Source organism: Chiloscyllium plagiosum, unplaced genomic scaffold (assembly GCF_037043375.1).
Source record: "Chiloscyllium plagiosum isolate Xiang-an unplaced genomic scaffold, Cpla_swu_hap1 HiC_scaffold_34, whole genome shotgun sequence".
Lineage (NCBI taxonomy): Eukaryota > Metazoa > Chordata > Chondrichthyes > Orectolobiformes > Hemiscylliidae > Chiloscyllium > Chiloscyllium plagiosum.
The window spans coordinates 26476876-26501546 of NW_028270172.1; the positions used below are offsets into that span (position 1 = coordinate 26476876).

Genomic DNA, 24671 nt, shown 5'->3' on the forward strand with positions numbered 1-24671 from the left:
AGTGCTAACCACTGAGCCACTGTCCTGCCCTTTTCCCACCTGGGAATTACCTGGGTCTGGATGGCCTACACTCTAGAGTTCTGAAGAAGATAGCTGAGGAAATTGCAGACACATTTTTGGTGATCTTTGAGGAATCATTGGAATCGGGGAGGATTGAAAAATGACTAATGTAACAACCCTGTTCAAGAAAGGAAGAAGGCAGAAGCTAGGAAACTATTGGCCAGTTAGCCTGACCTCAGTCATTGGCAGGACTTTAGAGTCCATTATTAAGATTGTGGGGTAGTTAGAAGTGCATCGTAAAATAGATCTGAGTTAGCACAGCTTAGTCAAGGGGAGGTCAGGCCTGATAAATCTGGTAGAATTCTTTGAAGACACAATGAGTAAGTTAGAGCCAGTGGACATGGTCTATTTAGATTTCCTGAAGGCCTTTGACAAGGTACCAAACTTGCTAAATAAGAGCCTATGGTGTTAGGTGCAGGTACTGGTATGAGTAGAGGATTGGCAGAAGGCAGAAAGTAGGGACAAAGGAATCTTTTCCAGGATGGCAGCCAGTAGCTAGGGGTCAGTGTTGGGACCACAGTTATTCACATTACATATTTACTATCTGGTTGATGGAATTGATGGCATTGCTGTCAAGTTTGCAGCTATTACAAAGATAGATGGAGGGTCAGATAATGTTGAGGAAGCGGGGAGGCTGTAGAAGGAATTGGACAGGCTAGGAGAAGTGGCAGATGGAATATAATGTGAGAAGTGTGAAGTTATGCATTTTGGTAGGAAGAATAGAGGCACAGACTATTTTTATAATGGCGAAAAACTTCAGAAATGTGAAGCACAAAGGGACTTGGGAGCCATTATTCTAGATTCACTTAAGGTTAACATGCAGGATCAATTGGCAGTTAGAAATGTAAATATAATGTTAGCATTCGTTTTGAGAGGGCTAGAGTACAAGAGCAGAGATATACTGCTGAGGCTGTGTAAGGCTGTGGTGAGAATGCATTTGGGCAGTTTTGGGTCCCATTGCTAAAGAAAGATATACTGCCACTGGAGGGGGTCGGGAGAAGTTTTACTAGAATGATCGGAGATGAAGGTCTAGTTGTATGAGGAGCAACTGAAGGCTCTGGATCTGTTAGTGATGGACTTTAAAAGGATGAAGGGTGATCTGATTGAAATCTACAGAATACCGAGAGGCCTGGATAGAGTAGATGTAGAGAAGCTATTTCCACTAATATGAGAGACATGGACTAGAGGACACTGCCTCAGAGTGAATGGACAACCCTTTAGAAATGAGATGAAGAGGAATTTCTTCAGTCAGACATGTGTGAAGCTATGGAACTCATTACCGCAGAAGGCTGTGGAAGCTAAGTCACTGAGTTTATTTAAGACAGCAATAGATAGGTTCTTGATTAGAAAGGGGATCAAAGGTTATGGGGAGAAGGCAGGAGAACGGGGTTGAGAAACATGTCAGCCATTAATAATGGCAGAGCTGACTCAATGGGCTGAATGGTCTAACTTCTATATCATCTGGTGCTATGGTCTTAAAAGAAAAAATAATAATTATTAAATATTCAAGTATGTGTACAATGGAACTTCATGTTTCAGTGGCATTTTATCTACTTCCTGGCTAGTCTCTTAATTATATTGTTATTGTTATTTGTATTGTACCAGTTATTATTGGTACACTATGACCTTGGTCCATGGTTTCTTAACTTGAATTGTAACATTTTTACTATCAAGAAGCCACATTTTTAAAATGGTTTCCTTCAGCAATTTCAGTTTCATCAATAAGTTTTAATCTGAATATGTTTGATTATCTTTTCACTAAAAGTCACCTAAACCAATATTACTTCGGGTGCTGGAATGATCATGAATTGAGAACCAAAGATAATGAGTTGCAGAAGGGAGATGTCAGGAAGCAGGCTACACAGGCTAGAGATAGTTGGATATATAAATACAAGGATAAGTAAGTGACTAGGACAAAATGAAAGGCAGCAGGATACAGAGGACACATAATAGTAACAAAACGATGTGGATGGCATAGAATGGGAAAGACATTGCAGAGAAAACAATGGGTGTATGTGGAGGACAAGAATGAATGTGAAACGTAGAAGACAAATTAGGGGTGGTAGTGAGAGAGAGGGCATATTGAGGGATCAGCGTGATACAGAGGTCAGCTTCTTCTTGAATTATCTGCTTGAAGCCTGGTTCAACTATGACATCACAATCTCCATATTAATAGGTCAAGGAGGTAGTTCCTGAATCCAGGCTGGTCAGAATGGACATCAAACCCCAAGCTGTTGTCACTAGTCTTATCCACACTAGCCCTCCTGCAAAGACCCACCCCATCCCTACTTTTACTTGTATGTAGTAGCCAGAGATCATGCATAGCAACAGTTGGGTCTCCAATTTCTTCCCATCTCATGGGAAGAATCATTCCCACTTTGACCACCTGTCACTGGCATATTTTGGAAGGATTCACAAGATGATACCCAACCTGTTTGGCCGTATTATGAAACATCCTCCTTGACCATCAATGTCCTGGAGTGGGACTTGAAACCTGATCTGGCTCAGAGGCACCTTCTAAAGAGGGTGGTCAGTGGGTGAAGTGACATACAAAGGTTCCAAATGGGAGATGGTGTAGTAACGAGGAAGGACAATAAGGGCTCACACATGGAGAAATGTTGGTTAGTGAGCGATAAAAGATGCAAATGAAGATAATAGTAGGGCTATAGAAGTTACACAGTTAAAAATAAGTAATAAATAGATTTAGTCCCATTTAAACAGAGGGCCTCGGATGTGGAATTAATTGAGATTACCTAATATACATTCAGCCTGACTGTGACAGTGTTCATATATGCTGGATCCTGGAACATGCGGGTGGGTAAAGATCACCAGAAGGGAGCCAGGCCATTAAAGGAAGAAAACAAGGATACAATTAAGATATTTTTCTTTTTCAGGTTGATTGAGAATAACATTACATTGACTGGAGTAAAACATCTCATTGATGCACTGAAAATAAACAGTACAATCCAAGAGATTTGGTAAGAACAGACCTGAGAAGCTATGTTCCATATTAACTGGGCATCTCTGCTTCTGCTGCTCAACTAACTTCTCACATAGCTAAATTCATTCTCAGGAACTGAAAGTTATCTAAAACATGTTTTGGTTTTCCACAATAACAGAAAACCCATTTTTTTTGTCGATTTTAAAACCTCCACCTTGGGGGAAAGAGAAAAAGAAGAAGTGTTTAAAGTGGAAGGCTAGTCGACTGAACTGTTCATAATCCCAAACATTCCAAATTTAGATATTTGTTCATTTCTTGGTTTCTTTAAGCTGCTATTGTTCTGCTATTGCTGCTATTTGAATTGATTAGTCAGAGATAACCCAAGAGTGGACATTCGGTGGAGAATGTCTTCCTCTGTGACATCAGAAAGCTCCTCTCCATTTAAATCATGATTGGATCTGGGTCCATTCTCTTAGATTTCTGATGTCCCTGGAAAAGCAAAGCAGGTGACATGTTGCCAGCTTTACTTACAATAATGAACGAATAGACTTGAAATTTGCTGATAAAAGACACATTTGTTGAAACTTTTCATCTGGTACTCATCAGGACAACTTGCAAGAATACCAATTCCAGGGGCAAAACTAACATTTATAAATATCTTGGAATACATATATCTTTTTTCAGCAATCTTCAAGTTCTGTACTGCCAAACAACTGTTAAGACTCTTTGAAATGCCTGCAATGTGGGCAAAATTTGGATTTTACATCACTACAAAGTGACCTCTGGTACAACACAATTGATGACAAACATTGACATCAACTTACTTTGACACACAGCAGACCCTGATTGGGGAGTTTGGTAGTCTATGTGTTGCTTTTGCAGGCTATAGTCTTTGTAACTGGATCATTAGATTGGGAAATCTGTTGGGGTGCTTTCAGTACAACTGTGTAAATGTAGGGTGTCACTTTTTGTTTAAATAATCATCACCTTTGAGGAAAGCTGCTTGTTCAAGCTGCTGTCCATTGATACCCATTCATGAAGTGCTGTCAGAGATTAGATAAAAAAATTGTTTCTTCTAAAATACCCACCTTCTTCCTAAGGCTCCACACATTTCTTTATTTCCCTCAAATTAAAACATGTCTTGGAAGTTTTCTCAATAACTTTTCTAAAATATATTCTACCTGTTGTACTGCATGGTTCAGATTTAACGAGAGCTTCAATTTTCTGTCATGGCTGGCAATTGGCAAGTGCATTCCCAGTAAATTGTGTCACACAAATTATTATACTCAATTTGATTTCACTAACTTCTCATTGCTAACGCCCTCTTTCTAGTTTGCTTTAATTTTCCTCTCACTTATTCTATACATTCGTGTCTTCACACTCACTCCCTCTTTCTATCTCACTATTCTATATAGCCAGCTGTTTCTGTAATTAGCTGTAAGTAGCAACAGTCGTTTAACTATTACATTTTCAAATCGAGAATTGCCACATTGCACCCAAAGTCAGATCAGCAACATAAATGCATGTGGAGTAACACAATCCCTTTCATTGTTTTCACTCAGTTAGTGAGGGAGGGAAACCTGGAAGGAGGGGCTGCTTTCAGATTCCACTGCTTAATGATCAGGCACCAGTGTGGTCAGTCAAAGTTGAGGAAACAGGACCTTTGCTCCATATTGGCTGTAGACCATAGAGTCAGAGTTATATAGCATGAAAACCCTTCAGTCCAACTAGTTCACGCTGACCATGTTCCCAAACTAAACTGGGGGGATATGGGCCAGTGTTTGGCCCATTTCCCTCCAAACCTTTCCTAGTCATATACTTATGCAAAAGTCTTTTAAATGTTGTAACTGTACCTGCGTCCACCACTTCCTGGCTAGATATGAAAGGGTTTACAAATAATGTTGGTTGAAAGAGGTTCACGAGAAATCATTTTCATAGTGTTTTATTTCTTGTGTCTTTCCTAAACCAGCCTGAAGAGCAATAAAATATCCATTGAAGAAACCAAAGCCCTTATTGGAGAGCAACGCATTGTGTTCTGAATAGCATCGATTGCAGTGGGATGTAGAATTGATAATCTGTGCCATGGAGCTTCCACACCCGCAATACTTCCTGAAGAGAACAAATACTCTTCAGTATGGTACAATGTACACCAAATTACTCAAAAGATTAAATACATTTCTGTTAACTTGTGAAATGTAAGTGATGTGTATATGTGGACAACAAGATCATACTTCATAAATTGAAAGATATGTTGTGTAGTCTATAAAAATCTTACATACAACCTGACTACAGAATCTTATACTCGTTGTTACAGTCCTGTCACATTCTGTAGCAATGTTTTAGTGGGTTGAAATTTACAATGCAATCTGCCTATGTAAACTTCTCATCATGTATTACAACCTAACCACCAGCAGACTACTATAATGAAGAACTTCTCTTTCTGTAAACTATGATTGATTAAAAAAAAGCCTCAGAGAAAACTTGCATTTTTTTTTCTAGTCAGTTATTTTTGTTGACTAACACTTACACAATTAACTTCTCAGAACAGTAACTCTGATTTTATAAAAAGTTAAGCCTTCATAAACAGAAAGCCTCAAAGCTATGGACCCGTATGAAGGGCTTTTGCCCGAAACATCGATTTTCCTGCTCCTCAGATGCTGCCTAATCTGCTGTGCTTTTCCAGCACTACATTCTCTACTCTAATCTCCAGCATCTGCAGTCCTCACTTTCACCAATGGGCCTGTATGCTGGGAAATAGGACTAGTGTAGATTTAGTGTGTCAGACTCAATGGGCTGAATGGTCTCTTCTGTACTCTATGATTCTACGTATCTCTGTTTAAAGTCGGTAAAATACAAACATAAATGTATATATATTTAGATTTGCAGAGCTTTCCGACTGTCTAAATAGGTGTCTTATTCTCCAGTTCTGTCACACAGTGACTATGTCCAAGATTAATCCAGTTCCCGTGCTCTAACCAAAAACAATATTGATTATTTATTGTTACTTATATACATTAAGTAGCATTTTAATTAATTGATGAGGATGAAATATAATCCACGAGTTGCATCAGCTAATTTTTGAGTCATGAAATTTATAAGTGCTTTTTAACTAAATTCATCATCAAATTGACCGATTATTGTGGTCAAACCTTTGTTTTAAATGGAGTAGATAAGCTGGTGTTGTTCAAGTAAAGCTATAGAATACTACAACTCCTTTTCACCATGTTGTTGTTTTCAGGCTGCGTAAACCTGTCATCTTCTGCCTTCTTCCTACTTTTGCCCATCTCTGTCTCCTCATTAACAACAACAAAAGAAACAGAACATGCTAGAAAAACTCAGCAGGTCTGGCAACATCTGTGCAGAGAAATCAGAGTTCCTGTTTTGGGTCCAGTGACCCCTCTTCAGAACACTGGCTTCTCCTTTGTTGCCTTTATGCTTTGTGTGCTGTTCTTCAATCTTTCTTCCCTTTTCTTCATTGATATGAAATGGCCTTTTGGGGGGATTGGTTGAAGGGGTTTTGCTCGTCATTGGGTCAGAATGCTTATTGAGCAAGAGAAAGTGGAAGGACACATGTAGAGCTGTTAACAGGAAGGGAGGGAATAACAAGTGCATGTTAATCATACATTACAATCCCCATGTCCTTTATTTTTCCTGAATTTCATCACCATTGTCATTAATGCAATCAAGACATACAAAATCTGCAGGGTCAGAGAGAAGCAAATATATTTTATTGTGATAAAATAGTTTTAAAACTGCACAAGTCATCATTTTGACTTTTGGAAAAAGCAGATGTTTTTTGCTGTTACAAGTTATGGGGTGGCATGTTTTCATTAGCCTAGGTGTCACCATCCTTGAGTCTTTCTAAAAAACGTTTTGTCGATTCTTTTCCACTTGCACTCATCAGAACAATTGCAAAAAGCTCCAATAAAATGTGTCTTTCATCGGCAATTCTTAAGTTCTGCACAACCAGATTTTTATTTTCCTATATGTCCTTGAAAAATGGCAGCGCATTATTTTGGTGAAAGGGTTAAAATTAATACTAAGTGGGCATTGTCCCAATAAGACACGTTTGTTTAAATATCCATTTTTGGGGTTTGATTAGTGAAGATTTAAACTGTCCGAAGGCACTAAATATGAGACCTGCACATCTACCACTCATGCACCAATTTTCATCCAGTGGTATGTCTTACATAAATTGAAAAGGTGGCCCATGAAGTCCACACTGATCCTCTGAAGAGCATCCCACCCAGACCCTGCGTTTCTCCTGGCTAATCCACCTAACCTGCACACTCCGGTCTCTATGGGCAATTTAGCATGGCGAAACCACACATCGTTGGACTGTGGGCAGAAACAAAAGCACCTGGAGGAAACTCACACAGACAGTCACCTGAGGCTGGAATTGAACCCACGTCCCTGGCGCTAAGAGGCAGCAATGTTAACCACTGAGACACCGTGCCTCCCTAACTCATTGGCTAACAAAAGACTAGATGAATCAAGAAGTTCAGGGATTGATGGGGAAGATACCAAAGGAATTCAGACTTAGCACTGGAGATCCTGATGGAGAGATAGCGGGATGTCCTATACATGTAGCAGGGAAGAAGCAAATAATGCAGTGCATTTGGAAGGGTAATTGCCAAGGTGATTACTGTCAAGAGCAATGCTTCTGCAAAACAAAACAGAACAACAATATTAGAGGCTCACTTTGCAATAACCAGTTTCACAAATTCAACATGCTTCATCTGCTACCTGATGAAGGAGCAACACTCTGAAAGCTAGTGCTTCCAAATAAACCTGTTACACTATAACCTGGTGTTGTGTGATTTTTAACTTTGTTCAGCCCAGTTCAACAGCGGCACTTCCACATCATGTCAACACACTAACATTCTCACAGTGTACAAAACTCTATCTTTCAAAAGCACAACTTATAGCTCAGCTTTCTCTCCTGTCCTCTGTCATTGCCTTCCCAGCTTAACTGATTGTAAGACCCATCTCCTACTCTCTCGACTCTATTCACGCTAAATTGCTGACAAATAGCCAACCCTTGTCATTCCCTTTTTAGCTGACATTGTTGATGTCTCACTCTTTCCAGGTGTTGTCCCCCTGCTATTATCACACCTGTCTTAAAAAAACCTTGACCCCCACCAGCCTTGAAAATTACCTCCTGAAATGTCTCTTTCCTGCCCAACATCTTTGAATGAAATCTGTACCTGTCTTTCCCAGGGCACCATGTTTGAATTCCACCCATCAGGTTTCCACACTTTCCACAACACAGACTCTCCTCTTGAAAAGGCAATGATATGTCTGATATAAAAGAAAAGTTCTCCCTCAACTTTCTTGAACTGCTGAATCACAAGGGATACATCACACAGAAGCTGTAAAAATGAATTTCAATTCATCAAGGCTATGCATAGGGCTGTTGATGTTAAGTTGATTAACAACACTTTCACATTTGTGATTTGTGAGAGTGAAATTATCTTTTTGCCAGTTTTATGTTGAATGGGGAGATGAGAGGGGGATGTTCTGGCTGCTGGTGGGAATAGTCTGAAAGTTCTTGTTTATGTTTCATATGAGATGAATATTATGGTAGTGGGTAATTTTAACTTCCCCATTAATAACAGGGACTTCCCTAGTCCACCAGGGGCTTAGATGGGAAATTAGTGAAATAAATGTGTTTTGATAGCATTTATGATAGTTTTATGGTCACCATTACTGGCATTAACTTTATAATAGAAACCTATTAAGTGAATTCAAATTCCACCACAGTGGTAGTTAAACGCATGTTTCCAATGCATTAGCCTGGGCCACTAGATTACTAAGTGTGACAAGTTGTCACCATCCACCATCTCCCCTACATTTGGAATTATATAAAGTCTCTGTCAGCAATTGGGATTGACCCAATTACAGAGAAACTTCATTACCAGTGTATTAAAAGACAATAATAATGAAGAATGTACTGCACAGTCAATATCCAGCTTGGGTGCAATTGTGGTAAATGTCAAATTCTACATGTACTCTGTCCTTTCACATGATTAAAAACAAGAAACCTAAGGTTACGTACTATAGTTAGACATTTAATGTTCTCCAAACTATGATTACAAAAGCAAAATACCATAGACACTGGAAATTTGAAACAAAAGACAAAAATTGCTTTAACATCAATCAGCATTTGTAGTCAGAAAAACAGAGATAGATAGTAATGACTCTCCCCAGAAATGAACAATGTTACAAGTGATGTAGAGAGTACAGAGACGTGAAAAGGAGAAATAACAAAAAATAGTTCCAGCTGAGTCGAAGGTAGGAAGGAGCAAGGGATTAAATGTCTAAACATGAGCAGTGTGCTAAATTGAAAGTACAAGTAAACTGCTGGTTCACCTGGAAAGCTGGGCAGACTTTGAAGGGGCTGGGGTCTTCATTAAAGAACATGCTGTTTGCTACTCTTGCAAGTAGCATCAAGTGAGAAGAGATCAAAAGGCACATCCTGTCTATGTTTGGAAAGGTTTTGTGGGAAAAGGAGGGCATCTATGTGGGTGACTGAGAAATGTATCAGGACATTGTTGGGGAAAGGTCCTTTAGAACGCAGAATAGTGAGAGGAAGAGATATTGGTGCTACTGTTAGAAGATATGTGTCGAATATGGAAGCTGTTGTATATGGAATATGAAGACAAGTGGAACATTATCATCATTCTGGAAGGGAAGGAATGGGGTGAGAGCTGAAGGGTGGGAAATGGAGCAGATACACTCAGGGGCACTGTATCACAATAGATAGGGCTCCTTGGTTGAGGGAAAAAGACATCAAGAACATTGATGTGGGATATGGATTTGTCAGAACAGATGCAATGAATTTGGAGACATTTGATGTGTGGAATAGAGCCTTTACAGAAAACAATATGGAAGAAAGCTTGGCCAAGTTTGGTGTGGGCTAGTAATAGATACGAATCCACAGTCTATACCCAGAAATGCAAACAGAAGTTGAGGCAGGCGATATGGGTCATGTGAAAGCAAGTAGTGTAAATTAGAAGCAAAACTGCTGATATTTTCAAGTTCAAAGGAAAAGCTGGCAATGACACTGAAATACTGAGGGGAATAAATGAAATAAGAAGTTGTTCAATGTGAGAGTGGAAGAATGTTGAGGGAACTGATTGGACCTTTGTTCAAGAAAGAATTGAGCATTAGGAAAGAATTAGGTTACCTGGAGATTGGAAGTTCGGTAGGATTAGAGATCCATCATGGCCAAGATACTGTTAAAAAGACGGATGACATCAAAAAAAAATGCCAATGTTCATGTGAAGACATTGAACACAGGGACACAAGAAAAATTGGCAAGATAGGAAAGGGGAAAAAGAAGGCTGAATCGATGGTTCTACCAGGGCATTTCTATTGATGAATCTAGGAAAGGTGGTTGAAGCAAGGCTATACAGGGCTAACGGATGACTTTGCTGGTGGTAATGGAGGGAAAACCTCAAGCTGAGATGAGTCTGGAAAAGTTTGGCTTGATGTTCAATGTCAAAGACATGAGTTAGAGAGTTGCAGGCAGAGAGAATTTGAGTTCACAAACAACATTGTCATTGGTTTATGCCAATATTAGACCTGGACCTACAAGATCAGACTGTAGCAAGTCCAAGGGAATGAAAGGGCCAACATGTGAGGGCAGCAAAGAAATTGAGATCCCCAATGTCATGCCAACAGTTTCCAGTGAAATGATCCAGAAAGAGGAAAAGGCTACAGGACTTGGCTCAGGTCAATTAAGAATTTGGAAGATGGCAAAGTTCTGCTTTTCAAGGAAAAGACTTCTCACCAATGAATGGGTGCACAGTGAGGGATAATGGAAAACTAGCAAGAAATATAACACTTCCCTGCTTAGTTCTTCACTTCCCAGTGCATCAAACACTCCTTCCAAGTGAAACAGAGACTCACATATATTTCTGTCAATGTAGTGTACTATATTTACTGCTTCTGATGCAGTCCCCTCAGTGTTGGGGAGAAAAATGCAGATTGGTTGACCAGGTCATCCCCCTTCAGTTCACAAGTGTGGTGAGCTTCTGATACCTGTCAATTAAGTTCTCCATTCCACTCTGATCACATCCTCCTGCAATGTTCCCATAAAACTACATGTAAATTCAAGAGTAGCAATTCATTTCCAATTAGGTCATTTACAACCTCAACATTGAATTCAACGAATCAAATCTTATCCATTGTCTTTATTTTTGCAGTTGGTCATGATTCAACTATTCCCATTTTTCCTATTTTGGGACCTGTTTTATTGCACCATTACCATCTCATTTTCCTTGCACCATCATCTGTCATTCTATCTCTGCTGCCTACCACTCTATTGCAGACTTTCCCTTTGGTGTATTCTCCTTTCCCAGCCTCTGCGGATGCTTAAAATCTTTCACAACTCCAATCCTTTCCAGTTCTGATGAAAGGCCATTTTCCTGAAATGTTAATTCTGTTTCTCTCCGCAAACACTGACCTGCTGAGTGTTTCCAGAAAATTTGTTTTAGTTTCCTAATCATCGTTTATCTCACCTCATTGATACATCAAGAAAATCAATTCTTAGTTTCCCTACCAGTATTCCAGAGAGGAGTGCATGACAGCAAAATAAACCTAAATTTAGGAAATTAATTCAAGTCAACCCTTCACAAAATATCCCATAAAATTACAGAAGACATAAATCAACAATTTATCTAGTTGCATGCATTTTACAACTGGCATTTAATGGAATCAAATGATGACTCGTTACATGTCAAACCATCTTAAAAGGCTACAGTTCGGTGAAGCTTCATAAACAATACAAAATGTTTTGCCACTGTGCTTTTTGCCAGCAAAACAAATCATTTTCTTCAAGGGAACACTCACAGGTTAATTTGTTCGGCAGGTTTAATCACATTCGGATGCTAGAGAAACAATTCAAAAAAGAAGTGAGTGAAATTTTTAAACTCAATCCCATCATTTGAAATTGTTCTCCCCCAGTTCCTCACCCAAAAGTAAGTCAAATTCAAGAGAAACAGAACTGGTGCTGCCTGGCTGTGGATGAGGCCCTTCTCAGGGCTTATTTTATCAGCAAACAATGAAAAACTGACTGGGTCACCAAAGTACTGATTATTAGCAGGAGTGTACGAACACTTTCTATGAAATAATCCATACCTCTCCTGAAAACAGCACCCTGCCTATGGTATAGAGTGTCACAGGGGCCAGAAACTATATTGCATTTTTCCAAGTGCCCATTCTCTGCTTGTCAGCAGAATATTCCCTCCAAGGATCAAACCTTACCCTGTTCAACGTCAATAAGCTTTCCAGAACAAGTCGCGAGATGGTAATAATGGAAATGGATAGAAATTCCAACAAAGAAATTGGCCATTTGGTCCAATTAGCTCATGACAATATTTAACCTCCACATAAACACTTGATTCAAATGACGTATACCCATCTTGCACCTTCAACTCTCACTCTCAGCAATCACCACATAATTCCATCCTTCTGGTTCACTACTCATTTCAAACTAGAATTAAAAGCTCAAGCCTTTCCTTCCCCAACCTAATCAGAAAAACCAAGGCCACTTATATCCAATTAGAATCAAATATTAAGGCTGGGCATTAGCACAGCACAGCCAAGAATAGCTGCTTTGGAGAAGTCATGGGAGACTAGAAACATTGCAAGTTCCACTAAAGAAAAAAGACTTGCACTTTTACTCAAGGTGTTCTGTTATATGTGTCATGAAAGAAATATTCAGAAACTTTGTTTCCCTATTTGAATTAGATATCTTACTGCAGCCTTTAGTGCTTGATGTAGGTCCTCGATAATGTCTACAATGTCCTCCAAACCAACAGATAATCGGATTAGGGTATCACTTATCCCCAGGGCATCTCTCTCCTCCTTTGGAATAGAACCATGTGACATAATAGCCCTAAAAAACAGAACATTATATTGTGCTGCTTTATTAAGGACATTTTCTACAACAAACAGAATTAAACATCTTTCTCATAATTTCCCCCACCTTACTTTATATATTTATTACCAAAGATAATTTTATTCCTGCATTTGTTTGTGTGCAAGGCTGCTGAGGTGAGGTGAGGGTGTTGTGGATAGCAGATTTCACTTTTATATTGACCTATCCTCGCTGTTATTAGACTGCTGAGTGGAGCTCTCTAATTTCAATTCTAGTATTGATCTTATGTGCACTTCCTGTACAGCCATAACCCTGTATGCCTTGTTCTGTCAAAATACTCTATGACCTGCCAGTACTGCTTGCAAAACAAAACTTTTCACTGTACTTAAGTACATGTGACGACAATCAATCAAATCAAATTTCCTAGCCAATGTTGGAAACCCAAAATTACTGCCAGAAACATTAGAATAACATTTGATATTTTTGAGTGATTCTTTTATTTAGATACCTATGGAACTTGGAATTTAAAATCAATCCAAACTGTACGGAAACTTGCAGCCAATAGCCAAGTTCTTGAGAAAGAGCAAGTACCTATGTATGCTAGAGGCAATGTCTCAGAACAATTCGGCACAGCATCCAGTTGTCACCACCTTAAAACTGCCTCTAACTTGTGGATGTAAGTTTGCTCACTGAGTTGGAAGGTTCGTTTTCAGATGTTTCATCATCATGCTAGGTAACATCATCAGTGAGCCTCCAGTGAAGTACTGGTGTTATGTCCAGCTTGCTATTTATGTGTTTAGATTTCCTTGGGATGGTGATGTCATTTCCTGTTCTTTTATTTCAGAGGGAGGTAGATGGGATCTAGATCGATGTTGATAGAGTTCTGGTTGGAATGCCATGCTTCTCAGAATCCTTATGCATGTCTCTGTTTGGCTTGTCCTAGGATGGACTGCAACTGTATATAAGGATACTAGTGATAGTGGGTCATGATTTTTTGTGGCTAGTTGATGTTCATGTATCCTGGTGGCTAGTGTTCTGCCTGTTTGTCCAATGTAGTGTTCGTTACAGTTCTTGCGAGATATTTTGTAAATGATGTTTGTTTTGCTTGTTGTCTGTATAGGGTCTTTTAAATTCATCAGCTGTTGTTTTAGTGTGTTGGTGGGTTTGTGGGCTACCATGATGCCAAGAGGTCTGAGTAGTCTGGCAGTCAACTCTGAGATGTCTTTGATGTAGGGGAGAGTGGCAAAGGTTTCTAGGTGCATTTTGTCTGCTTGTTTGGGCTTGTTACTTAGAAAGCTAATAGCATTCTGGCCTTCATAACAAGAGGAGTTGAGTGTAGAAGCAAAGAGATCCTTCTGCAGCTGTACAGGGCCCTGGTGAGACCACACCTGGAATATTGTGTGCAGTTTTGGTCTCGAAATTTAAGGAAAGACATTCTGGCTATTGAGGGAGTGCAGCGTAGGTTCATGAGGTCAATTCCCGGAATGGCGGGACTATCTTACACTGAAAGATTGGAGCGACTGGGCTTGTATATGCTTGAGCTGAAAATGTGTTGCTGGAAAAGCGCAGCAGGTCAGGCAGCATCCAGGGAACAGGAGAATCGACGTTTCGGGCATAAGCCCTTCTTCAGGAATCCCGAAGCTCTGATCTCCAGCATCTGCAGATCTCACTTTCTCCTTGTATATGCTTGAGTTTAGAAGGCTGAAAGGGGATCTGATTGAGACGTATAAGATTATTAAAGGATTGGACACTCTGGAGACAGGAAGCATGTTTCCGCTGATGGGTGAGTTCCGAATCAGATGCTAGAAAATGGGACTAGATTAATTTAGGATGTCTGGTCAGCATGGACGATTTGGACCAACGAGTCTGTTTCCCTGCTGTATCACTCTATATCACTGGGCCACAATTACTTGATTCCAAATCTCACTCAGCTATACTTGACCATGAGTGGTTGGTGACAAAAATGAAATTATTTCCTTTCATTCCTCATCAAATAAACATAAAATTCACAAAGAGTTTTTCAACTTCGTAATGGAAAACTTTTTGAAGAATGATTAAGTGCTAGAAATTAAATTAAACATTAATTTCTATCAGGAAGAATGTTTGTATTAATTCCTTTATCATGTAGAATTACAAGCTGGCCTCCATAGACATATAAATTTATGAATTCCATTGTATATGTTGCACTATATTATATTCAAATTTATATTAGAATCACTACAGTGATATTAAGTCCACACTGAGCCTCTGAACAGCATTCCACCTGGACCTAACCCGCTATCCTATTCTTGTAACCCTGCATTTCCCATTAATCGATCTATCCTGCATATCCCTGGACACTATGGGCAATTTAGCAAGGTCAATCCATCTAACCTGCACATCTAAGTACAATGAGAGGAAACCAGAGCACCCAAAGGAAACCCACGCAGACACATTAGAACAATGACTACAGTCGAAATAATGTGTATTTGAACCACTTGCTTGCGTGTAGTATAATTGTGGAGCATTTGTTGTTCATATGTAAGATGTGTAGCTCTGAAATAATGAGGCAAATACCACTGAGATACTGAGGACAGGAATGGAACAACTATAATAGAGTTGCAACATAAAGATCAATATAATGGTATGTAATTAAGAATTTGTTGGAACTCCTTAGAGTCAAGTAATGATTGATCTGAGATAAGGCAGACTCAGAGAGGAAGCAGACTCAGACTAGGAACAGACTAGTCTAAGAGCAGATCTACAGCACAGACCTCAGGATAGGGAGACCTCATGAAGGCTCAACAACATAGGGATTTATTCATGGTGTCAGTGCAATCCAGGAAGGCAGCTAAAACAATTAGGGATGTGACATTTCATTTCCCTTATAAAGAAAAGGTTTGGTACATTACAAAAAATACGTAATTATAGCCATTTGACTTGCATGATTTACTTCTACTTTAAATTTTATCAGATGCCAAGAATGGGAAGATAAATTTACACACAAGTATTTTTAGTGGACCATATTTGTCAAGCATGAAGTTTACTTTTCTTCATACATGCTTCAGAGAAAATACTTGGTGTATGCTAGATTATTTATGTCTTTTCAGATAGAGTGCAGACATTACATGAACAAAATACATATTGAAGATAGCTGAGTTAATCCCAGTGACATTGGTGTCATAAAAAATCACTCAGCCTTTTGTGTTTCATACCTAGTTTGTAGTCTAATTTCATCAGTGATATCATAATTCATATGTATCACGATGACAAACAATAGTGTTTTGTTATGATAAAGAATCAAAAAGTAGTAATCTCTGGAAGAAATTAAAATTAAAAATGTTCTAAGATTTAGTTAAAGGTTTGGTGGGCTTAGTTTAAATATTTTAAACAAAAAAAGGATTAACTGTATTTGGAATGATTAAAAAGTACTAAACATATTCATGCCTGTAAAAGTGGACATCTAAAATTATTTTAAAACAGCAACACAAATAACAAAATTTCAAATTTTACTAGAAATTATGTAGAATGAGATATACATATTAAAGGTTGTAAGAACAGAATTTAATAAATGACCATAAATCAGATCAGTTCTGTCTGATACTGAAAGAATCAGTATAAGAAGTTCAATGGAAATGTCTAATGAAATGATGGAGACAAAAATGCAACAAACTTTTTAAGGTTATAAGTAATTCTCAAAATTCTTAAATATCAGGGATGATGGTGAGCTTTAATAATTTTTAAATAATTGGTATTAAAATTAATTAATAGCAGTCATTGTAAAATAGATTAATACTGATAATGAAAATCTATTTAACATAAAGTTAAAAGTACAAATCCCATAAGTTACTTAATTCTAATTTGTGGCTGCTTGAGGGATGTGCTGCATGTTGAAAATGCTCAGTTTTCACTAATCAGTAATTCATCATATAGGAACAATAAAGCAAGAAATCAAATTGAATGTTTGTGGATTATTCAGTTTTATTTCAGAGGGTTTGTTAAGAAATTAAAAATGCGAAACATATGAAATTGAAGTATTTTTGTCAATAATGCAATCCCAATGACTACACAGTCAGCCGCTGTAAACTTGTTCACTTTATTGCTCACTTGTGATGAATTAATATTAGTGAAAATTGAGCATTTTCAATAAGTAGCACACCCCTCAAGCAGCTACTAATTAGAATTAAGTAACTTATGGAATAACTGGGGAGCAGTATTGGACTTTTATTAATGTTTGGGAGGAATTAAAGTAATAAATCATCTCTGTAAAATTTCCAACTGATTGCCTTTTTTGCATCTACACATTTTTCATGCAGAGTGCAAATATTTAGCAGCATTATGTTTATAAAGGCACTTCATAGTTAATGCTTTTGAAACATGAGTTATATTCAATTTGAACTCTTTTAAATAACTTTTTTCTTTAATAGGTGAACAATAAATTGTAATGATAACTGTCAGGGATCACGTGACCTGATTTACATACCCAAAAACTGCCTCACTGTCTGAAAAAGATATATTCTAAAGTGAGAAATATTAAGTACAACTTTCTTGAGACTATCCAAAAGGCTTTCCTGAAATGATTAAATCTTTTTAAAAGTGATTGTATTTATCCCCTCATGCAATAATCCAGGATGTAACTAACCCATCTTAGACTAATACCATATTTGGAGAAGGAAATGTAATTTTAAGGAGTTGCAAGGTAGGACAGTCATATATTTGACCCTCTGCAAACCTTAAATGCTTTTTCAGAAAGACAGTAGCAGCATAATGTATGTCTAAGGAAAAACATAAGTTACAGCATCACAAAGTTTCCCAGCTTGTTCCTTATCAGTTCATCAAGACAGCAAACTGGTAGTTGGTAGAAATCTCGAGGCTGTTAATGTTAGAAAAGGGAATCCTGGCTATCAGAGCTGGGATCAAGTCTTCAGGCCTTCAGAGCTGAAAAGAAGTCTTAAGCTTTTACGCAGTTCAAGGAGAAGAGTTGGTAACAGTCATTTGAGTAAGAAATGAAAGAGTTAATATAGGAATGATACTTCACTGGGATGGATGACTAAAAGATGTTGCTGGGAAAAGAATTGAAAATCTCTGTTTATGTTAGGATCTTTCTCAATTGTCACATATATAGCTTTGTGTTTTTGGTCTTTTGTTAAAGGAATATTAGCAGCCTCGTGTGAATATATACAATGACTGACCACCACAGAGGAAAAAAAACTTCAAAAATGAAACATGGTGGGGCCTAGAAATGAGGTGAAGGTAAATTTGGTTCAGGCATTCAAGAAGACATTTGGATTATTTGGATAGAAATGGTGTTCAAGGATATGAAGATAAAGCAAGAGATTAGCACTAGTGTAGGCATGATGGACCGAATGGCATTCTTTTGTGCTGTAGCAATTCTGTGACTCTGGTCTATCAAGCCAGATTTCACTCTGAGATCTGACTTGTCCAGTACTAACATCTACTGGAATCCTAACTGAGTCATATAGCATCAGATTCTGGGATGAATGCATTAAAAAGTCCTTTCTCTTTATTTTGAGCCCATGAAAATCTTGCAGTTGGTTACTCAAATCATCTACACAAAACTATTAAAATGTACAAAGGTAAATATCTTCTTCTCAAAGACTCATTGATTATGGACAATTACTAATAGTCACATGCTTCTTGTGGATTGGTTCATGCTAAATCAACAAAATCTGAAATACATTTCAAAGTAAGTGTGTTTCTGTGAATATCTCATTCTTGGTTCAAGGGTTTCAGAATATACCTTTTAGTTTCAAAGCATAGTTTGTAGTTGTAGGAATTAAAGTTTAACTGTAGGAAGTAGAATAAATAGCAATTAAACACAGCATAGAAATGTCAAGATCTTCTTGCCTTAAGGAGTTAGCAGCTAAGGGAAGGGAATTCAAATCCTGGGCTTTAATGATTACCAAAGTATCTAAAAGTATGACTTTTCAACATGTTACCATGTTTGTTTAACAGAATGAAAAAATGAGGCATGATTAGATTAAGTTTGATTTCAGAATTACCCAAAACAGGCTACGTTATCAAAGAGATGGAATGAGATTCGGAAAGCTGCCTAGTGAAATTTATCTGGATTTTTGCTGGATGAGGCTTTACTTGAGGTTTGGATCTCATATGTTTTTCAACTCACTGAGAGAAGATAGTCAAAATAAATGATGGTTAGATAGAACTGTGCTGTAAGCTGAATAAATTAATTATTGACGCATGGAGGTTGGGTGAGGATTAATATCTGCTTGAACCTTTGGAGAACAGAAGCCTAAAGATTGCCTAGGGTGATGTATTTTTGCCAATGAAAGGAACAAGCTGAAATAGCTTTGAAGTATTGAGAAAGAAATGAGAACTTGGGGTTGCATTGTTCATAGTCAGGATATGGTAAATTAAAATTTTACATCTAATTATAGGTAGGAAAATAAAGGGAAAATAAAGATATTATCTAGAGGACTGCAGTGTTGACTGTACAGAAGTAAATCATTTTTCAGATTGATGTGTCTTATAAAGTAATTCTTGGAAAAGTTGCAAGTAAATCAGAATGTAGAAAATATATAGCATGAAACCATATTGTTAATAGGGAGCATTTTGTTTAATTTTTTAATATAAATTTATTAGATTTCTTACAGTGTGGAAACAGGCCCTTCAAGACCACACCAACCCTCTGAAGAGCAACCCACCCAGACCCAGTCCCCTACATCTAACACTACGGGCAACCTGCACATTTTTGGACTGTGGGAGGAAACCAGAGCACCTGGAGGAAACCCACACAGACACAGGGAGAATGTGCAAACTCCACACAGGTAATTGCCTGAGGCAGGAATTGAACCCAGGTCTCTGGTGCTGTGAGGCAGCAGTACTAACCACTGTGCTACCATGCCTCCAATACACTTCTGTTGTTAGAAAATGAATGAGCTCCATGGTGTAGCTCCATGAATTATGTTTAGTAAACATATTTCATTGCTTACATTGTAAAAGCATTTGTTTTCTATCACCTTTATGCAATTTCCACACTCACTTTCAAATCTCTAAACTGCTCTATCTCAAGTTTAGCCACTTTTTTTAATGCTAAAATTCTGTGATTTATAAATCCATAAATCCAAGTTCCTTACGAATACTCCGCTAGACTTTCATATCCTCCCAAACTCTCCGCAAGGGTGAACAGCTGAAAAGAAAGACACAACAGGAAAAGCAAACATAAACTTAATTTGATGATAAGAATCAAACTCGATCAATTTTTCATCTAACATAGAAATAAAAGCATTATTAAAATCCTGAATTATCATCATATTATTCAAATAGTTGAGCAGCTCTGCTCAACTATGGAACTGAATCATTGTGGCCAGAAAGGTCCAAGTTTCAAGGCACAGTGTGAGCCACATTTGGTAAACAGCCAAGACAGCAGCAATGAATGAAATCACTGGCTTTATCAGCAAACAAACACAACATACTGCTGAAAGTGTACCAGCAACTCAGCGTTCCTTTTCTATTGTAGTTGACAGGGCCCTTGACACTGTCCATGCTATTTTCCAGACACTTCCTTTGCGGAACCATGATCTTTTCCCAGCATTCTCCTTTATCACCTCACCAGCTTCCATGACATTTCTAGTGCCATCAAATTCACCTGTTCTTTCCCTTTGAGCATTTTAAAGGACTATTCCCTCCATGGCAACGTCTCCTTTGCAATCGCATCAAACACCCTTTCCATTTTACAAGGTTCCTTTCTTGCAGTCTGACCGCTATACTCTGGTTCCTACAATGTTCCTTTGAACCTTGTATATGTTAAAAGAACAGTCCCTAATCTTTCAATTGGGCACTTAAAGCTTTTCAGACTCAAAACTGAGTTGAACAAAATTAGATCCACTGCTCACACGTTTTTGGGCAGGATCTGTTAACAATAATTCTGTTATTCCATTTACAACTCTTCTAGAAGTATCTTTCATTGTTCAATTACCATCTCCTATATCTTAAACAGTATCCTCTCAGTTATTTAATCTCTCCTATCTTCCATCCTCTCAAAGATCTTCCCTTTCATTTTTTCCCCTCCCTTCCCTCTGCCTTTGAACTTGCTTATAATCTGCTACATAGCATCATAGAGTCATACAGCATGGAGACAGACCCTTCAGTCCAACCAGTCCATGCTGAACATGATCCCAAACTCAACTGGTCCCACCTGCCTGTTCCTGGCCCATATCCCTCTAACTCTTTCCTATTCATACTTATCCTAATGTCTTTTAAACATTGCAATTGTGCCCTCATCCACCACGTCCTCAGAATGTTCATTCCACACACAAGCCATCCATAGTGTAAAAAATTTGCCTCTCATATCTTTTCTTTTAAATCTCTCTCCTCTCACCTTAAAATGTGCCTCCTACTCTTGAAATCCCCCATCCTAGGGAAACGACAACTACCATCAACTCTATCTATATCCCTCATTATTTTATAAACTTCTGTAAGGTCACCTCTTAACCTCCTACATGCCAGTGAAAAATGTTCCAGCAACATCCTGGTAAATCTCTTCTGAACCCTCTCTACCTTAATAATATTTTTCCTATAACCTGGTGACCAGAACTATGATGAGGGATGAGTCTCCAACAGACAGCGTTACTGCACTGACACGTAATTTATCTCCATTGGGATACAGTATGAATTCTGTGACATGGTAAATATAATATATACAACATTAAAATAGTATATTTTAATCATTTCCCATTAGAGAGCTTGTTAAGCATTTTCTCTTGCCTTGTTAGTGTTTTTGCTTCCTATCACATAAGAACCAGCTGCCTGAATGCTTAAATATCTCTTAGCTTTTGATGTTAGTTAAAATACCATATCTTTATTTTTATGCATTTTAGAATTGTGAACTGGACTGAGAAAGTACAGCTTTAAAACCAGTGTTGAAAGGATTGCTGCATATTTTGAAAAACAATTAACTGACACTCATGGTGAACATAATTTAGGTGTTTGAGCAAGCAGTAAAGGGAATGTGGGTTACAGATGAGCTGGAGTTAAGGGGTTGAGTATTCAGATGGAGTTCTGATTGGCAACAGGAAGTTGATTGGTCTATGGACTAGTGACCCGTTATTAATAACAAAGGCCTCTTGCCTGCCAACATTGTGATTGGTTCTCAGGTAACTGAAAAATTGTGGCTGGGAAACAAAGGTAGAGAAGTGATCAGATCACCACCAGCTTAAGACCTGTCTGTCTCTGCTCACTGCAGTCAAAACACACTTTACACAGTAGAAAACTAATTTATCTTTTCTTCAGCAATTGCTATAAGCATTGGCTATTAATTGAAAGTCAGAGACCTTTCAGAAGTGAAACAGCCACCCAATGACTCTTGCAAATCACTGGAAATATTTAGATTAGATTCCCTACAGTGTGGAAACAGGCCCTTTGGCCCAACAAGTCCATACCGACCCTCCAAAGAGTAACCCACCCAGTCCCATTTCCCTCTGGCTAAAGCACCTAACACTATGGGCAATTTTAGCATGGCCAATTCACCTGACCTGCACATCTTTGGACTTGTGGGAGGAAACCGGAGCACCCGGACGAAACCCACGCAGACACCGGGAGAATGAAAAGTTGAGAAGAAACATTCTTATCAGTACAATTAAACAGATCTTGTGAAAAAATGTTTTTCCAGTCTTCCCTCCATCCATGTTTTTATTTTTCCTGTCAATATTTGTCAATCTGTGCATAAGGAGAGTTTATGTAGGAATAAGAGTTTTAACTTATAGTATTAGATGCTGACAGTTTATGACTGTCTACCTGTAGGGAAAGTCTAATTACATGTAATAAAAAAAGTAACTATTGGTATGTACAAACTCCTGGTCTATCAATCTGGGTCTAAAAATGAGGAAAATTTGGGAATTTTACGTATTAGTTAATATCTTTAACTTTTGTGATGAATTTGGGAATAGAGCAGCTTAAACTCCATGCATTATGACCCAACTTACAAAAGGATATCAACCAGAAATACAAATTCCCTCTCTTTCTCCACAAATGTTGCCTGATCCTGCTGGGAATTTGCATAAATCTGTGTGAAGAACGCATGTCTGAGGATGTTGGGTGAGGATATGTTTTGAGACACATTTGATATTCTAATGTAGAGGAGCAATGAGTTGAAGCATAGACACTAGGCCAAGGTACTGAAATACTGCAGCAAATTTCTATTATTCCCCCTAACTATGACAGAAAGTTGCCTCTCTCTTTTTAAAAAAGACAATGAAAAGCTCCCCATTTAATTTGTCAATGCTGAAATTAGGCTCAGCTGTACTGTTGGAACACAAACAGAAGTGAACATGATGTTTACCTGTTATAAGAGTGGGAAATATTAATCCCGTAAATTTGAATAAGACATAGGTAGGAAGAAATTACAAAAGTGCTCACTTTTAAGTTTTTCAGGAATGTCGTGGCATTTTCCAAATCTCCTTTAATCAAGAAAGCCATCATGCCCGAACTCCCAGTACACTGCTGCTTTATCAGACCATATTGTGGATGAGAAGGGAGACCTGAAAAATATACATTGACAAAGTAAAGGTGGCATTTATAAAGGTTTATGAAGTATATATAAACCAGAATGGGTTTTCTTGCCAGAACTGCAGTACGCTATCACAGGTGGAGAATAGGGAGTGAATGGAGCAGCGGGGGTTGTCACAGTAAAACGCTTCATATTCAACTATATTTATCTTCCAGTTGTGTAGCCCTCACCAACCAAGATGCACGTACAAATGAGATTGTGTTAAGATAAGTGGCCTTCATCCTCATATCACTAAATCGACTCTCTTGAAAAGACATGGCGGAAAAATGGTTTAGCCATTTGTTGTCAATGTTAAAAACTATTGATGAGGACCCACTCTTTTGTATCACAATTCCAAGACCATCTTAGTTTGCAATGCTAATTTCCTGTTTCTTACAGTGTGTCAAATTCATGGATTTCTTGGTCACAGCTTAAGAGCTGTCTCCCATACTTCCCTCCCTTCAACTAGTCCACGGAGTAAAATCCTGCTAAGGGTACTTCTTACCCTAGTCCTGAGCTCACATTCCCTCTTGCTGTCTCTAATCTCATTTTGTCCTCAAGACCGTCCTTCTGATCAATTGATTTGATTTACACCCAAACGCTAACTATACAACTTCCCCTTCTGGTTTCCATGTTAGCTTTCTCCTCCTCATTAAAGGATGTTGCACACTGCCAACTAGGTGAATTTGCAGTTGGTAGCATTCCCATGTATCTGCTGCCCATTTCCTTCCAGAGGTTTGGACGATGCTGTTTAAGGAGGTTTGTAGGATTTGTAGAATTTCTGCAGTGCATCTTGTCAATAGTGCACACAGGTGTTACTGAGCTTTGGAGGGAGTGAATGTTTGTGGATGTACTGCTAATCAAGTGGACTGTTTTGTGTTGGGTGGTGTCAAGCTTCTTGGGTTATATTGGATCTGCACTCATCCAGACAAATAGGGACTATTCCATTGCATTCCCAATTTGTGCCTAGTAGATGGTGGACAGGTTTTGGGAAGTCAAGAAGCAAGTTACTCATCGCAGTATTCCTTGCCTCTGATTTGCTGTTATTGCCATTGCATTAATATGTCTTGTCTAGTTTAGTTTCTGGTCAGGGTGTATAGTCTTTGCAATATCCAGTGCCTCCAGGCATTTCTTGATATTATGTGGAGTGAGTAAAGTAATACATGACAGTTAAAAGCTGTCCTGTACATATCACACTGCAACCACAGGAAAGGAAATGCACTCAATGTAAAATATTGGCTGTGCTATACTAGGAAGCTTAATATAAGGCTGATGTG

The 24671-nt window shown here is 38.3% G+C and overlaps 2 protein-coding genes across 4 annotated transcripts in view; one reads left to right on the forward strand and one right to left on the reverse strand.

Moving 5' to 3' along the window:
- LOC122564434 (nucleotide-binding oligomerization domain-containing protein 1-like) overlaps positions 1–5476 on the forward strand; it is a 42466-nt gene extending 36990 nt beyond the window's left edge. Inside the window, exons 9-10 of the mRNA XM_043719284.2 lie at positions 2955–3038; positions 4971–5476. Coding sequence (XP_043575219.2) covers positions 2955–3038; positions 4971–5040 — 154 coding nt within the window. The 3' untranslated portion in view covers positions 5041–5476. The remainder of the gene's footprint in view (positions 1–2954; positions 3039–4970) is intronic.
- Positions 5477–6707: 1231 nt separating this feature from the next.
- cth (cystathionase (cystathionine gamma-lyase)) overlaps positions 6708–24671 on the reverse strand; it is a 71256-nt gene continuing 53292 nt past the window's right edge. The window contains exons 9-12 of one of the 3 annotated variants that reach the window (XM_087978445.1): positions 23265–23386; positions 19985–20037; positions 12767–12905; positions 6708–7664 (exon numbers count right to left, since the gene is read on the reverse strand). In XM_087978445.1, coding sequence (XP_087834571.1) covers positions 7650–7664; positions 12767–12905; positions 19985–20037; positions 23265–23386 — 329 coding nt within the window. In that variant the 3' untranslated portion in view covers positions 6708–7649. Of the gene's footprint in view, positions 7665–12442; positions 12906–19984; positions 20038–23264; positions 23387–24671 lie in introns of those variants that run through there. The other 2 variants (XM_087978446.1, XM_087978444.1) reach the window with 2 other exon arrangements.